This window comes from Oncorhynchus clarkii, chromosome 24, assembly GCF_045791955.1.
Source record: "Oncorhynchus clarkii lewisi isolate Uvic-CL-2024 chromosome 24, UVic_Ocla_1.0, whole genome shotgun sequence".
NCBI classification, from domain to species: domain Eukaryota; kingdom Metazoa; phylum Chordata; class Actinopteri; order Salmoniformes; family Salmonidae; genus Oncorhynchus; species Oncorhynchus clarkii.
Window position 1 is genome coordinate 13,499,215 of NC_092170.1, and position 16,045 is coordinate 13,515,259.

General features: G+C 49.5%; 1 protein-coding gene across 2 annotated transcripts in view; it reads right to left on the bottom strand.

Moving 5' to 3' along the window:
* LOC139382526 (sortilin-related receptor-like) overlaps nucleotides 1–16,045 on the bottom strand; it is an 82,205-nt gene that overhangs the window by 3,753 nt on the left and 62,407 nt on the right. Inside the window, exons 19-46 of one of the 2 annotated variants that reach the window (XM_071126622.1) lie at nucleotides 14,751–14,842; nucleotides 14,253–14,499; nucleotides 13,579–13,717; nucleotides 13,167–13,340; nucleotides 12,192–12,305; nucleotides 11,739–11,861; nucleotides 11,414–11,533; nucleotides 11,181–11,306; nucleotides 10,851–10,961; nucleotides 10,484–10,615; nucleotides 10,063–10,194; nucleotides 9,806–9,940; nucleotides 8,187–8,339; nucleotides 7,726–7,896; nucleotides 7,263–7,391; nucleotides 6,727–6,853; nucleotides 5,753–5,922; nucleotides 4,907–5,019; nucleotides 4,505–4,606; nucleotides 4,306–4,372; nucleotides 3,877–3,959; nucleotides 3,695–3,785; nucleotides 3,351–3,541; nucleotides 2,717–2,836; nucleotides 2,311–2,475; nucleotides 1,085–1,259; nucleotides 611–717; nucleotides 282–474 (exon numbers count right to left, since the gene is read on the bottom strand). In XM_071126622.1, coding sequence (XP_070982723.1) covers nucleotides 282–474; nucleotides 611–717; nucleotides 1,085–1,259; nucleotides 2,311–2,475; nucleotides 2,717–2,836; nucleotides 3,351–3,541; nucleotides 3,695–3,785; nucleotides 3,877–3,959; nucleotides 4,306–4,372; nucleotides 4,505–4,606; nucleotides 4,907–5,019; nucleotides 5,753–5,922; nucleotides 6,727–6,853; nucleotides 7,263–7,391; nucleotides 7,726–7,896; nucleotides 8,187–8,339; nucleotides 9,806–9,940; nucleotides 10,063–10,194; nucleotides 10,484–10,615; nucleotides 10,851–10,961; nucleotides 11,181–11,306; nucleotides 11,414–11,533; nucleotides 11,739–11,861; nucleotides 12,192–12,305; nucleotides 13,167–13,340; nucleotides 13,579–13,717; nucleotides 14,253–14,499; nucleotides 14,751–14,842 — 3,802 coding nt within the window. Of the gene's footprint in view, nucleotides 1–281; nucleotides 475–610; nucleotides 718–1,084; nucleotides 1,260–2,310; nucleotides 2,476–2,716; nucleotides 2,837–3,350; nucleotides 3,542–3,694; nucleotides 3,786–3,876; nucleotides 3,960–4,305; nucleotides 4,373–4,504; nucleotides 4,607–4,906; nucleotides 5,020–5,752; nucleotides 5,923–6,726; nucleotides 6,854–7,262; nucleotides 7,392–7,725; nucleotides 7,900–8,186; nucleotides 8,340–9,805; nucleotides 9,941–10,062; nucleotides 10,195–10,483; nucleotides 10,616–10,850; nucleotides 10,962–11,180; nucleotides 11,307–11,413; nucleotides 11,534–11,738; nucleotides 11,862–12,191; nucleotides 12,306–13,166; nucleotides 13,341–13,578; nucleotides 13,718–14,252; nucleotides 14,500–14,750; nucleotides 14,843–16,045 lie in introns of both variants that reach the window. The other variant, XM_071126621.1, reaches the window with a different exon arrangement.

A 16,045-nucleotide genomic window follows, 5' to 3' on the forward strand; every position in this document is an offset into this window, starting at 1 on the left:
ACATTCACTGACTGACGTGGTTGACATTGCATATACAGCACATGAAGGAGCCATTATGAGAGATTCTTTATATACTTTTATCTCACAAAGTTGATTGATGAAGTAAGATGAACATGGAAACAATCATCATATCCATCATATCAGTATCCTACCTCGTATACCTCTGTTGTATGAATGTCACCACACATTGTTACTGAAACCGACGTTGAGGATTTATGGATGTTGGTAGTAAATCTGTCCCGTAACTTCCCATCCTCCCCAGTGTACCCTCCCCGCCTCACCTTGTCCCAGCTGGTCGTAGAGCAGCAGGGCGGGCTCGCCACACAGCTGTCCGTTGAACAGGCAGCGGGCCTGGACGGAGAAGGTGTAGTTGTGGCCCGCCAGCAGGCTGCTGATCCGGAAGAAGGTCTCTGTGGTGTTACCCAGGAGCACGGTGGAGTTGGACAGGCTGTCGTACACGTGCACCTCGTAGCCCTGCGAAGAGACACCGAGCACAGATGTGCAGACAGACACAGACAGACATAGACAGTGATGGTGAATATCAGAGGAACTAAAATACAATGGGGTAGATCTGTCGTCACAGGGAGAGACAGCTGTGTGTGTCCCTCACCCTGCTCTCATTGAAGCTCCTCTCCTTCACGGCCAAACTCTTCCAGAAGAGGAACACATGGTCTTTCTCCGTCAGGATCTTCAGAGCCTCTGGAGCAGGCAGGGGCACTATGTCCACACAGAGTAGAAGGAAAACGTTTTAACAACATCAATTCATACAACTATGTTCATGTAAGAACACTAGGTTTTGAATGTGGTCTCCCCAGAGCTGTTGGTGCTCTAGCTTGAACTCCTTTAATATTCAAGAAACCTTGACTAGCCCCCAGCCACTATATAAAACACTGTGGGCGCGTTCCAGGTCGTCTATCTATATTGCAGTTGGGCTGCACATGCCAGAAGATCGCTACATTACATTAACATGACCCCTGAGATGTTTTAACTCTTTCCCGGGGGATTGTGGGAAAAAGAAAAAGCTGATCGTCGGCTGCAATAAAGATGACCTGGAACGCGCCCGTCTCGAGGACATAAGCCGTACTTGTGTTGAGCGTGTAGCTGGCCTCCTTGCTCATGTTGCGCAGGCGGACGGAGACGCTGTAGTGTCCGCCGGGCTCCAGGCCCTTGAGGCAGTACTCCACCGTGTTGTTCTGGGTGGTCAGCTTGTAGCTGCTCTCGGTCTTACGCACCACGTCCTTCAGGTGCACCGCGTACGTCTGCACGGGACGGACACATCCAAATCAAACTTTATTGAAAGTGCATTTAACAATCTCAACAGAGTTTACAGTAATATAATACAACACAAGAACGATTAATGACAGACGTGTTGGCATCCAAAATGGCACCCGACTGACCAGAGCCCTGGTCAAAAGTAGTGAGGGACAACTGTTCATGGTACTACACTGAACAAAAATATAAGCACAACATGTAAAGTGTTGGTTCCATGCTTCATGAGCTGAAATAAAAGGTAGTCATTTTCCATACGCTCAAAAAGCTTATTTCAAATTTGTGCACAAATGTGTTTCCATCCCTGTTAGTGTGCATTTCTCCATTACCAAGACAATCCATCCACCTGACAGGTGTGGCATATTAAGAAGCTGATTAAACAGCATGATCCTTACACAGGTGCACCTTGTGCTGGGGACAATAAAAGGACACTCTGAAATGTGCACTTTTGTCACACAACACAATGCCACTGATGACACAAGTTGAGGGAGTGTGCAATTGGTATGCTGACGTCAGGAATGTCCAACAGAACTGTTGCCAGAGAATTGAATGCTAATTTCTCTACCATAAGCCGCCTCCAACGTTGTTTTGGAGAATTTGGCAGTACGTCCAACAGGCCTCACATCCGCAGAACACATTTATGGTATCGTGTGGGCGAGCAGTTTGCTGATGTCAACGTTGTGAAAAGAATGCCCCATGGCGGCAGTGGGGTTATGGTATGGGTAGGCATAAGCAAACGGACAACAAACACAACTGCATTTTATCGATGGCAATTTGAATGCACAACAATTCCGTGACCAGATCCTGAGGCCCAATGTGAGGGCCATTTTTTAAGGTATCTGTGACCAACAGATGCATATCTGTACTCCCAGTCATGTTTCAAACAATGTATCCTTACACTGAAAGAAGTCAATGGATAAGGAGAGACTGCAATCCAGACTTTGGGTCTGTTTTGAAGTTTAAGCTTCAACTTACTTTAAAAAAAAGTTACCCATCACATTAACTGTATCTGAAAGAGCTGACACTTGAGGTTGGCCGTACCAGAGGGGTGCTGGGGGAGTCGTAGGGAGGCTGCCACTTCAACGTAGCCTGGGTTTTCTCAACTCGCACCTTGTGCAGGTTACGAGGAGGAAGCCGCTCGTTGGGAATCATCTTAACCACCGCATACTCCGAGGGAGGGCCCAGGTAGGGAGAGATGGCCCGCACCTGTCACACACACGTGAACAAGCACACACACATTGAGATATTGTTCTTCAGAAACCAAAATGTACACATTGGTTAACTGTGAGCGGATTTTCTGCAGTCGATCATTTTACAGTTCAGTCCAATTGGGACCAAAATGGAATCAGTGGCGACAACGAAAAATCGTGTTGCACGTCTAATAAATTTGTCGGATTCTGTATCTGAGAGAGGAATCAGGGTGAAGAGGAATAGGGGGTGAACTCACGAGGAACAGGTACTGCTCATCACTGTCCACAGTGACGGTCCGGCTACTAGCGCTGGTGTTCACACTGTGAGGGCTGCGGTACAGGTCCAAGAAGGAGGTGGCAAAGAAGATGCCATACACCTGTACACACAGACAACAACCACACAGTACATCACTGGCTGCACAGGGAGCCAGAATACTCCAGCAGGGTGCTTCACAGTAGCGGTGGATGAGGAGAGTTCCCCCCTTACTATGGAAAGAGCTTTGAGCATCTAGAAAATACATCCAATCAGTTATGACTCATTTATGTAATTCCTTATTATATTTTGTTTGTGGGGACTCGCTTTATTGCTCTTGCGTAATGGAAGCAATGAAACAGTGCAAACCCCGCCCATCGGGCACTCGAGACAGGCTTAATCAAATGCTTTAAGCATTTGAAATGATACTACAGATACTACTTAAACCCAGGGTCATGTTCATTAGGCACCAAATAGAAGAAAACAGACTAGGGTAGGGACTACCCGAACTTGTCCAAGAAGAAGCGCTCATTTTCGTTTTCGGGTCAAAAAACGTTGTATGATGTTTTCCGTTGCGTGACCAAATGAACATGTCCCATGTCTGTAATACAGTAGCTGTCATGCTGTACCCGTGTTACCTGTGCTGGGGATCCGGTTACAGTCCAGCTGCAGTCCACAGAGCTCTGGTTGAGGGCCCGGGCCTTGAGGAGGGGAGGCTCCGGCTGAGTGCCTGTGGTCTGCTGGCGGGACAGGGCTGTGGGGCTGTCTCCTACACTGGTCTGGGCCCACACAGCCACCTCGTAGATGGTACCCGTGGTCAGGTTGGCAGCTGCAAGTGTACAGGTAGATACAGACAGAGTTGGATTAGGATATTGAAAACACTTAAGTGTGTGTTTGTGATGCATAACACAAAGTTATGTTTGAAAAACACTTGTTTTGTTGTCTGAAAATGTGTGGACACTAGTGGCAGACAGGGGCCTACCTTTCAGTACGCTGCCTCGCACAGTGTAGTTCCTGCTCTCCTTCACGTGAGCATCAAACACCCAGGACAGCACCACCACATACTGCCTCACCTGCACACACCCACGGAACAACGGTAGAATTATAGGGCAAGTTAGAATACATAGACAAGCACTAAGTCACTCAGAGACGCCACCAACTGACCTCATATTGGGAGTTAAAGCTGAAAGACAGGCTCATGGAGTCTTCTGTGATGCTGTCGGTGATAACTGAGGGAGGTGGTAGAGCTGAGAGAGAGGGAGAGACACAATAAGCATCAGCTCCAATACATAAGGCACAGCACACAGTGGTGGCCAGCAGAGGGCGATAGAACACGGTACATCTCCACAACGCAACCAGTGGAGGAAGAGCACTGAAGGATGACAGCTCGAGACCCATATAAGTAATGTGCCATCCTCCGGTGACCCAAACTAAAAGGAAATAGCGTGTGATTACAGATACATTCTTCTAACTTGCGACCCACCTCTCACATACTTTAACAAACCCTGGATTAGTGAATTGGTCAAATTTATCAAACTATCACATTGCCAAATTATATATTGTCAGGGCAATGATCATGAGAGATTGTCATACCTTTCTTGGGCATGATGGATTTAACCTCAGTCCAGTTCCCCATACCTCGACCCGTCACTGCTGCCACCTGAAAACACACAGGTTTACAACTCATCAGACAGGCTCACAACTCAACAATTCTAAGAGCTCATGTTACCTTGCTCTAATGCTAAGGACCCAAATGTCAATATGAAGCTGCTCTGAAAGACAGGTCTCTTACTCTAAACTTGTACAGAGTGCTGGGCTGTAGGTTTTTGACCTCCACACTGTTGCCGGTGCTTCGCTGAGAGAACCACTCCACACCTTTTTCACTGTACTCCACCTGTCTCACACACACACACACACACACACACACACACACACACACACACACACACACACACACACAGTCAGAGAAACAAAACAGGAAAGACAGGGTTGAAACTCTTTTCATGTTCAAAGTCTTTCATATTTTTCTGGTGAACATTTACTTTGATATCCAGCACCCGCTCAAAGCCAACGGTTGTGCGTATGTTTCCATCTCTTCTTATAGCCCTACTGCTCAGGACATGACACTAACGGAGAGGCGGTTAATAGGTTTACCAGAGGAAACGACATTGAGTGTCTGGGCAGGCTAACTCACAATGTACTCCCGGATCAGGCCGTGGGCTTTGTCCGGAGCGCTCCACGAGGCCTCCACCGTGCCGTCCTCTCCGTGGTCACACGACAGCTGCAGGTTTCTGGGGGGGTCGGGCACTGCAACAAACATTACATAACAGTACTGTCGATCCACCATAATATTCCATTCGAAAACACTGTTAGCGGGCAGGCCACAAACTTCAAAAGTAACATAACAGTGATATAAACACTAAAGAGGTATTTCCAAGACCCTTTCAATGGAGATTCTCCACTGAGCATCAGTCCAGGGGCTTAATCTGGGTCCAGAAAAACCTTCCTGTATTCCTTCTGTTACTCATTTTGCCTGTCAGTTAGCCGCGCACTTTACAAGTAGTGCATTCAACTAGGGTGAGCATTCAACTGCTGTGAATAAACACAGTGAAATGATCGTGTGTCTTGCTCCCTCTCCCTTTCACTCCCCCTCATCGCTCCCCTTCCCCTCTACCCTCTCCATTTTAAGAACAGTGATCAGCAATAGCCAATGAGAGCTCGCCACGAGCAATGTCGTTCAACTCAAAAATGGATTGAGCAGGTATTTCAACTCTGTACGGCAAGTCTGACTAGCCACAGCTAACGTTAACAATCAAATCACATCATTGTTTTCGCGAGACAGCGTGGTGTCGAGAATCATCGCGGGCAAGTGAAGAATCTTGTAGTGTGCGACCCCCCCCCGTTGGGGGTCACATCGTTCAGCGAGCGCACCACTACGTCGGAAAGACAAACCCCTACAGGAGAGACGGTGGTTTAACGAGAGGCTCAGCGATCTTAGGATTTGGAAAGTTGTGTAGTCTACACACGAGACAGTACTCACATCCCTCGGGCGTTCTCAGGGTCAACACATCGTTGGTATTGTGCTGCTTGCTGAGACACTGGGTCAGAACCTTCACCTGGTACGTGGTGTCTGGCTTCAGCACCGACAGGGTGTAGCTGCTCTTGTTGCTGTGTGTGTCCATAGAGGTCCACTGTTGGGTGCCCACCAGCCTAGCACACAGAGACAGACATACATACACAGTCAGACCCATACAGTCAGACACATACACGCATACACGACATAAGCGGTTGCTTAGAGGCCCCGGCTGCTAGGGGCCCCCAAGCCCTAAAAACTCAAACTTTTTATTTTTGGGGGTCTCAACTTACTATTGAGAGTAAGAATATTAGAATACACCAGGTGTAATTTGATTTGGTTGTGCGTCATTCGACAGTTTCTCTCATTATGTCACAGACAGTCACTCAATTAGCCATGTCAGCTGACAATTTTCAGATTGGTAGTTAGCTAGCTATCTAAACTTGTAGTAATCATGGCTGAATATTGAGGGGGCACGCAGGACATGTGACCAGGGCCCTGACATCCAGGGGGACACCCATTTATTTTGTTAGTCATCCTCACGCAGACATCATATTAATATGGCATAACTCATGGGGAAATGTGAAATACTACAGGAATTTAGCTTTAAAACTACATCTCCAACCCATGGAAAAATGAGTAGAATTGCAATGTGTTATAAAAATGTTATACAATTTTTACAATTACAGAAAACTTGCTTTAAAACTGCAAAATGTTTCTATGCCCCATGGCAAAATGTGTAGAATTGCAGGAAATGAACTAAAAATTATTCTCTACGCTGTCAAGAGAGGAGCCACTAAAAATGTTTGCCGCAAGGTTGGGGGGGGGGGACCAAAACTTGCTTAGGGCCCCCAAAAGGCTAGAGCTGGCCCTGGAGACACACACACTCCCTCACTCACTCACGACACTCTCACACAGACAGACAGAACACACAGACTGACCTGAAGTAGATGAGGAAGTAGCAAGAGGTCAGGGGCAGGTTCTTAGGTCTGGACCAGGTCAGGGTGATGGCGCCAGAGAAGTCTGCCGTCCACCGCAGGTTCTGGATCTTGTAGACCAGAGAGTCCGCTACAGACAGGTCAGAAACCCACCCCCAGTACAAACGTTAGAGAGGAGAGATACTACGCCATCACCCTCACCTGGATGACTGAAGACTCTGCTTATGTACATTGATTGGGGCTGTGACATGAGTTTCATTAAAAGTAGACTCAGCAATGTGACATCGTAATACACAGCAGGGCCACTTCCTGAATACAGAAATAAACAACAACAATAACATTAGAATTGGCCAGGACTGCCTCAATTAGCTCGGTGAGGGTCTGTTTCAAGAGCCAATAGGGGCAGTCTTTCTTGGGCAGATTTTAATTCTGTTGTTGTTGACGTCTGTAAAGCAGGAAGTTACCCGCAACGTGTGATGGTTGTACATTCCCTAGTCTCCCTTTTAAGTGCGGAAGAAGCCTGGCTACTGAAGACTCACTGGTGCAGTTGTCCTCGTCGCTGTGGTCGGAGCAGTCCATGAAGCCGTCACATTTCTCACCGTCCAGCACGCAGGCCTCCCCGTCAGCGCAGCGCGTGCCGTTCGCACACGTCAGAGGTCCTCGCGTGGCTACCAGACAGAGAGAGCGAGAGAAAGAAGACAGGGGGAGGAAGGGAAAGAGAGAAAAGGAGAAGAGAAGTGTGAGAACCACATCCCCTTTCAAGGTTTACTTGGCACGCAGACTGAGACGTTAACACTCCAGTGTCTTAGTCATTTTTTTTTGTGGTACTGACTTAAGATGGAACTGTGTTTTGTGCATTTTATGAATGAACACCGTTACTGGGTTGGCTATGTGTATCAGACGCACCTTTTTGGCCAGTTTGAAAGTTTCCACTCAAGTCTGTACTGACTGGCTGGATGAATGGGGAGCATAGGTCCTTCACACTCTGTGTGTAACACTTACGACAGTGGGCTTCGTCCGAACCGTCCAGGCAGTGTTGGTGGCCGTCGCAGCGCTGCCAGTCAGAGATGCAGGTGGGGGGCTTCCGGCAGAGGAACTGGCCCCTGCTGCAGTGGCCAGGGGGCAGGGGAGGGGCTTGGGTGAGCCACGGAGCCTGTGTCGCCGTGCCATTGGCTGCTGCCATGGAAACAGAACATAACCACACGTCTGAAACAGTCTCACAGAAGAGAGCGTCTGAGCGAGCAAAAAAAGCTCTCCTCTGCCTAATGTTGAGATTCCACCATCAGTATTTTCCAATCGCGGCAGATGAATGAAAGGAGACAAGTAGCTCCAAAGTGTTTTCTGGCCAAGTCACATGGTCAGGGATAACCACCTGGCCCTACCTACATACAGCTATATAACTAGTCCTGAGCTGTGTAGCCAAGGTGACAAGCCCTTTGGTGTAGATGGAGACGGTGGTTCACCTGTGGGACAGCCCAGCTCATCACTGCCATCGGGACAGTCAGCGTAGCCGTCACACACCCAGGAGTTGACTATACAGGCTCCCGAGCCACAGTGGAAGCGGTTAGGGGCGCAGGACGACGGGCCTGGGGCAGGGGTGTGGGGCGTGACTCCTCCTAAGAAAACAGAGAGGAAGAGGTGTAGATACACATAGCACTTCAAATGGTTTGGTAAGAGAGATCTGGCAGGAGTGACAGAGTAAGAGAGAGAGAAAATGAGAGAGAGAGTCAGAGAGAGACAGTCAGAGAGAAAGAGCGAGAGAGTCAGAGAGAGCAAGAGAGGCAGAGAGGCAGAGAGAGTCAGAGCGAGAGGCAGCGAGAGAGGCAGCGAGAGAGACAGCGAGAGAGAGAGAGAGCGAGAGAGGCAAAGAGAGAGAGAGACAGCGAGAGAGAGAGAGAGCGAGAGAGGCAAAGAGAGAGAGAGAGAGCGAGAGAGGCAGAGAGAGTGAGAGAGGCAGAGAGAGCGAGAAGGGCAGAGAGGCAGAGAGAGAGTCAGAGCGAGAGAGGCAGCGAGAGGCAGAGCGAGAGAGGCAGCGAGAGAGGCAGCGAGCGAGACGGACACAAAGCGAGCGAGGCGGACACAGAGCGAGACAGACGGACACAGAGCGAGACAGACAGACGGACACAGAGCGAGCGAGACAGACGGACACAGAGCGAGCGAGACAGACGGACACAGCGCGAGGGAGCGAGACAGACGGACACAGAGCGAGGGAGCGAGACAGACGGACACAGAGCGAGGGAGCGAGACAGACGGACACAGAGCGAGGGAGCGAGACAGACGGACACAGAGCGAGGGAGCGAGACAGACGGACACAGAGCGAGGGAGACAGACGGACACAGAGCGAGGGAGCGAGACAGACGGACACAGAGCGAGGGAGCGAGACAGACGGACACAGAGCGAGGGAGCGAGTTAGACGGACACAGAGCGAGGGAGCGAGACAGACGGACACAGAGCGAGGGAGCGAGACAGACGGACACAGAGCGAGGGAGCGAGACAGACGGACACAGAGCGAGGGAGCGAGATAGACGGACACAGAGCGAGCGAGACAGACGGACACAGAGCGAGCGAGACAGACGGACACAGAGCGAGCGAGACAGACGGACACAGAGCGAGCGAGACAGACGGACACAGAGCGAGCGAGACAGACGGACACAGAGCGAGCGAGACAGACGGACACAGAGCGAGCGAGACAGACGGACACAGAGCGAGCGAGACAGACGGACACAGAGCGAGCGAGACAGACGGACACAGAGCGAGCGAGACAGACGGACACAGAGCGAGCGAGACAGACGGACACAGAGCGAGCGAGACAGACGGACACAGAGCGAGCGAGACAGACGGACACAGAGCGAGCGAGACAGACGGACACAGAGCGAGCGAGACAGACGGACACAGAGCGAGCGAGACAGACGGACACAGAGCGAGCGAGACAGACGGACACATAGCGAGCGAGACAGACGGACACAGAGCGAGGGAGACAGACGGACACAGAGCGAGGGAGACAGACGGACACAGAGCGAGGGAGACAGACGGACACAGAGAGAGTGAGATGGACACAGAGAGACAGAGAGAGAGGGTGTACCAGAGCACTGAGCCTCGTCAGACCAGTCTCCACAGTCATTCTCTCCGTCACACTTCCACCAGGAGGGCACACAGCGCCCGTTACGACACTCGTATTGGAAGTCCCGCGTGCAGCCTGGCCCCTCAGTGGGGGAGCCTGAAACATACACACACTCAGGAATAATCTCATTTCTAGATACAAACACTTCCTTTATAAAGCGCTGCAGTGAACACAACTGATGCATGTGACACGCAAACACACACAATGTGTGTACTCACCACAGTTGGCTTCGTCAGAGTAGTCCCCGCAGTCGTTCATGCCGTCACACTTCCACCCCAGGCTCACACACAACCCGTTGGCACACTGGAAGTTGTAGGGGTCACACGTCTTCTCAAACTCCGGGTGAGTGGCTAGAGGGAGAGATGTTTCAATGCCTTTCTAGGACCGGCAGATTCATTTAGTTTTTCCTGACCCGGCCAAAACATGTTCCTGGTTCACGGAGAAAACGGAGTGAAACCAAATAAGGAATGCTTGTTTCTTTTCCGTTGCACGTTTTTAAATGTTTCCCTCTGTTTTTCCTTTGAACATGACCCAGGTTCGGTCACATGCACAGGAAACTATATATGTATTTAGTGACTGTAGATATCAGCAACGTTGTAGTGTTTTCTGTGACGGTGGGGTTAGCGGAGTAGGACTCACAGCAGCCGGCGTAGGCCACGTCCTCATCGGATCCGTCCTCGCAGTGTTTGGTGCCGTCACACACCAGAGACTGGAACAGGCACTGGGCTCGGTTCTGACACACAAAATCCATGTAGCGCGTACACAGGGGATCTGCAAGGAGGACACACACACACACACAGAGTACTACTATATTACAATGGGATATACGTCTCAACAAACGTTTCATTTTAACTCTTTTCTACGGCAATAACCCTCAAATGTTTCCGTTTTTCAAAAGACCAAAGTGCATCTGGGGTAGCAGGCGAAAAACAACACTGACGATACACATACACAATGTCTGCAGCGTAGAAATAGATTCTAGTTCGACTTTCAGTTGGTCACTCACCACAGTGTTGCTCGTCGGCGCCCCCTGGGCAGTCCTGTACTCCGTTGCAGTGGGCGCTGGCAGGCAGACAGGTGCCGTTGGAACACAGGAAGCCATTACAGCGATCCCCCACTGTCAACAACAACACAGCATGTGTTAGTGCCAAGCCCTCCTATCAAAGGCTGGGCATAGAAATCTGGGTAACACTTTGCTTGAACTGTCCTTCATAAAGGCTACCGGACACTGTCATAGCATTGTCATGACAATGACATAACATCATGGGTGTTGTGGTCAAGCAGAGAGAGGGCTGTGTCTGTGCGTGTGTGAGTTTGTGTGTGTGTGTCCCCTCACCGCAATGTGCTTGCTCCTCATCAGAGCTGTCCTGACAGTCGTCATCACCGTCACACACCCAGCGCTTAGGGATACAGTGGCCCGTAAGACACTGGAAACTACTGGCCTCACAGGTGTGGTGACCCACTGAGACCGGGAGGGAGGGATGGAGTGAGGGAGGGAGAGAGAGAGTAAGAGAGAGACTTGTGCAATGTTCCACAGCGGATTCTTTTTGAACATGTTCCTGATCTCACCTGTACAGTTGGCTTCGTCTGACCAGTCCCTGCAGTCATTGTCTCCATCACATCGCCAGGCCTCGCGGATACACACGCCCCGCGCACACGAGAACTCCCCTGATCCACACTGGTGACTCTCTGACACACACACACACACACACACACACGGTCAGTAATCAGAGGAAGCATCACATAGGCTATATACAATCTCAAAAGTCATACAGGCTAAAGCACACGTTGTCAGGAAAAAAAACATGCTTGGAAGTGCATGCACACGCACACACACACACACACGACTGAATGGATGGATACAAAAAACACACACACTCTCTCGTCCTCGTACCACAGTGTTCCTCGTCACTGTTGTCCCCACAGTCGTCCTCGTGGTCACACTTGAAGGCCAGCGGGATGCAGGAGCCGGACGCCACACAGCGATACTGGATGGACGGGTCACAGGAGGTGGTGGCTGGAGGGGGACGGACAGGGGGCAGAGGGACAGACAGAATGACAGGGTGTTGACATTGAGCCCAGAAGGACAGAGAGAGAACAGCAGTACAGTGTATTGTGACAGTGACAGCAACAAACTCTAGTCCGGCTCTATTGAACATTATCTGTTGGATCCATTTTATTCACTATGTACACAAACAAGCACTCAGCACACAATCATTTTTTACCACAATAATAATAAACAGAATAATCTGAGTGAGTTGTCCATTGTCTAGCTGTGTGTCTGAAATGGTCTGACCCAAAGTAGTGCACTATATGGGAAATAGGGTGCCATTTTGGCTTCACTCACGGCACTCCTGCTCGTCGCTCATGTCGCCGCAGTCGTTGTCGCTGTCGCACTTCCAGATGCTGCTGATACACTTGCCGTTGGAGCAGCGGTACTGGTTGGGCAGGCACGTGTGTTCTGGGGGAGTTGAATTTCATTCCGTTTTGGATTGCAAATAAAACGCACATCATCAAGAAGTGTATCTGAATCCTGAAGGACAGCAACTGAAAGTGTCAATGAAAACACTTCTTTCCAAAGTGGTCCTTGCAGAACAACCACCAGTCACACGGCCAGTCAGGAAGAGAGGGGGAGGAGGGCAGTGGTTCTCTACATTCACTGAGGCAGGGATCTTCAATCCCGAATCCTGGCGATGGTCCCACCCGCAGGCTCTGCAGGCTTTTGGTCCAGCCCAGTACTAAAACGCCTGATTACAACTCATCGCTTGGCGATGAATTGAATTAGGTGGCACAGGTGTTAGTGCTAGGTGGGAACAAAAGCCTGCACCTTTGTGGATCTGTAGTAGTGTGATAGGGTCGCCTGAAGGACTATGTCGAGAACCTCAATACTTTATCATGCATTTGTCATTTTACCCCTCTATACATGCACATATTACCTCCATTACCTCGACTAACCCCTACCTCTGCACATTGACTTGGTATCGGTACCCCTTGTATATAGCCTCGTTACTGTTATTATAATTGGGTTACTATTTTTTCTTTGTGTTTAGCTACAACATTTTTCTTACCTACTTTTTTCAAACTGCATTGTAGGTTAATCGTATGGCATGAATTAGTTAAGTGCTCATAAAGAAGCATTTCACAGTAAGGTCTACTACACCTGTTGTTTTCGGCGCATGTGACAAATAAAATGTGATTTGATCAGTAGTATTTTGTGCCCACAGAGACCATTGTGTGTGTGTGTGTGTGTGTGTGTGTGTGCTTGTTTGTCTGTCAGAGAGCCGATGCGCACGTATGTTAGTGTGTGTGTGCCAGGCCTCACCTGTCTTGACGCAGGTGTTGTTGTGGAGCTGGTAGCCGGTGGGACACTGGCACTGGAGCTGTCCGTCGGGTCGGGTGGTGGTGGGCGTGCCGTCGGGGCAGACACAGGTGTGGCGGTGCCCGGGCTGGGGCAGACACAGTAGGCTGCAGGGTTGGTCTGCACAGGCATTATGGCCTGGAAGAGTGGAGACACACACGGGTTTGTCATGAGCAGACAGGTACACTTAGATCCAATCATGCCACTCATCTAACTCTGCTGAAGTAGTGTGGCTGTCCAAACAAAGCTTCCAGTATTGTCCCTTCCAGAGCAGCATTCTGATAATATCTATTTAATGCTGACAATTGAAGTTCTTGGAAGGTGTACTTACAATGGGCATTGATTTTTAAATATGATTTCGCTGCTGGTCTCTCACCTCTAGTCTTGCCTTTGTAGAAGATTTTGAGGTCCATGACCCCAGTCAGTCTACCCACTATGAGTTCATTGTCCTGGGAGCCTGCTTTGGGAGCCTTGAAGATGCCCCTCCTTGACCAGTCATCCCAGTACAGGTCATTCTGAAAACACACACAGGCCAATGAGGATTTGCCCAGTAACTGTGAGATTATGAAAACAAACCTGGATATATTTTACAGTGGGACTGTACTACAGTGTGTGCCAGACTTATCCCCAGTGTTACACACTCAACACTGGGGATATGACATCATCATACACAGTTTGCCAACGTTTTGCTTCCAGCCATCAATAACATTCTTATTTGCCAAGACTGCCTCTATTGGCTAATTCCAATGTGGACATGCCTCAAGGGAGGGGGCACATTTGGAAAAAGTCAATAGGGACAGTTCTGGGCAGATTTTAAATCTGTTGTTGTTGACATCTGCAAGAAGGAAGTTGACAGGCTGTGTACGTCCCATGTCTACTGAGTCTACATCAAAAGACGTTAAGACAAATGAACTAAGCTTGTAAAGGCATTTATAAGTGATATTCTTCAAGAATCAACGGGTTTACATTCATTTAAATAATAAAAAACGGCTATGAATATCACAGTGGGCCTGAATAGTCCATAAGCACACATCGACTGTTCTAAAGTACCTTGAAAACAGCAATGGCATAGGGGTGAGGCAGGCCCTCCATGACCACGCTGCGCTGCCCGCCGGCGAAGTCGGCCCGCTCGATGCGGTCGCCGTAGGCCTCGGTCCAGTACAGCCAGTTGTCGTCAGCCGTGATGCCGTTGGGCCAACGGACGCCCTCGGACACGATGCGAGACACGTTGGAGCCGTCCATGTAGCCACGGTACACGCCGGCTGCACGGTCGCCCCAATCTGTCCAGAACATCAGGCTGGTAGGAGACGCATCACAGATTAAGGAAGTATATCAGACAGATATTAGCATTGATGTTATTTACGGTAAAGGGGCAATCTGCAGTTCAAACAAAAACAAAGCGATACAGTCCAAGATGTATGTAGCGATCACAGATTGCCCCTTTACCAGTCGGTCACGAGGGAGACATTTTTTGTGTAAAAAAAGCTTTCTAAATGTATTTGATTGAAAAATGTATGGTAGTTATTCAAGGTTATTAGACTGTGTTACCTCTCTCCTGGCATGAGGACCAGAGCTCTGGGATGCTCCAGCACTGAGGAGTTGAGTAGAGTGTGACGTAGGTCCCCATCAGGGTTAGACACCTACACAACACAACACATGGAGGGGGTCACCATCAGGGTTAGACACCTACACAACACATACACAAGGAGTGGGTCACCATCAGGGTTAGACACCTACACAACACCACATGGAGTGGGTCACCATCAAGGTTAAACACCTACACAACACAACACATGGAGGGGGTCACCATCAGGGTTAAACACCTACACAACACAACACATGGAGTGGGTCACCATCAGGGTTAAACACCTATACAACACAACACATGGAGGGGTTCACCATCAGGGTTAAACACCTACACAACACAACACATGGAGGGGGTCACCATCAGGGTTAAACCCCTACACAACACAACACATGGAGGGGGTCACCATCAGGGTTAAACACCTACACAACACAACACATGGAGGGGGTCACCATCAGGGTTAAACACCTACACAACACAACACAACACATGGAGGGGTTCACCATCAGGGTTAAACACCTACACAACACAACACAACACATGGAGGGGGTCACCATCAGGGTTAAACACCTACACAACACAACACAACACATGGAGGGGGTCACCATCAGGGTTAAACACCTACACAACACAACACAACACAACACAACACATGGAGGGGTTCACCATCAGGGTTAAACACCTACACAACACAACACAACACATGGAGGGGTTCACCATCAGGGTTAAACACCTACACAACACAACACAACACATGGAGGGGTTCACCATCAGGGTTAAACACCTACACAACACAACACATGGAGGGGGTCACCATCAGGGTTAAACACCTACACAACACAACACATGGAGGGGGTCACCATCAGGGTTAAACACCTACACAACACAACACAACACATGGAGTGGGTCACCATCAGGGTTAAACACCTACACAACACAACACAACACATGGAGGGGGTCACCATCAGGGTTAAACACCTACACAACACAACACATGGAGGGGGTCACCATCAGGGTTAAACACCTACACAACACAACACATGGAGGGGGTCACCATCAGGGTTAAACACCTACACAACACAACACATGGAGGGGGTCACCATCAGGGTTAAACACCTACACAACACAACACAACACATGGAGGGGTTCACCATCAGGGTTAAACACCTACACAACACAACACAACACATGGAGGGGTTCACCATCAGGGTTAAACACCTACACAACACAACACATGGAGGGGTTCACCATCAGGGTT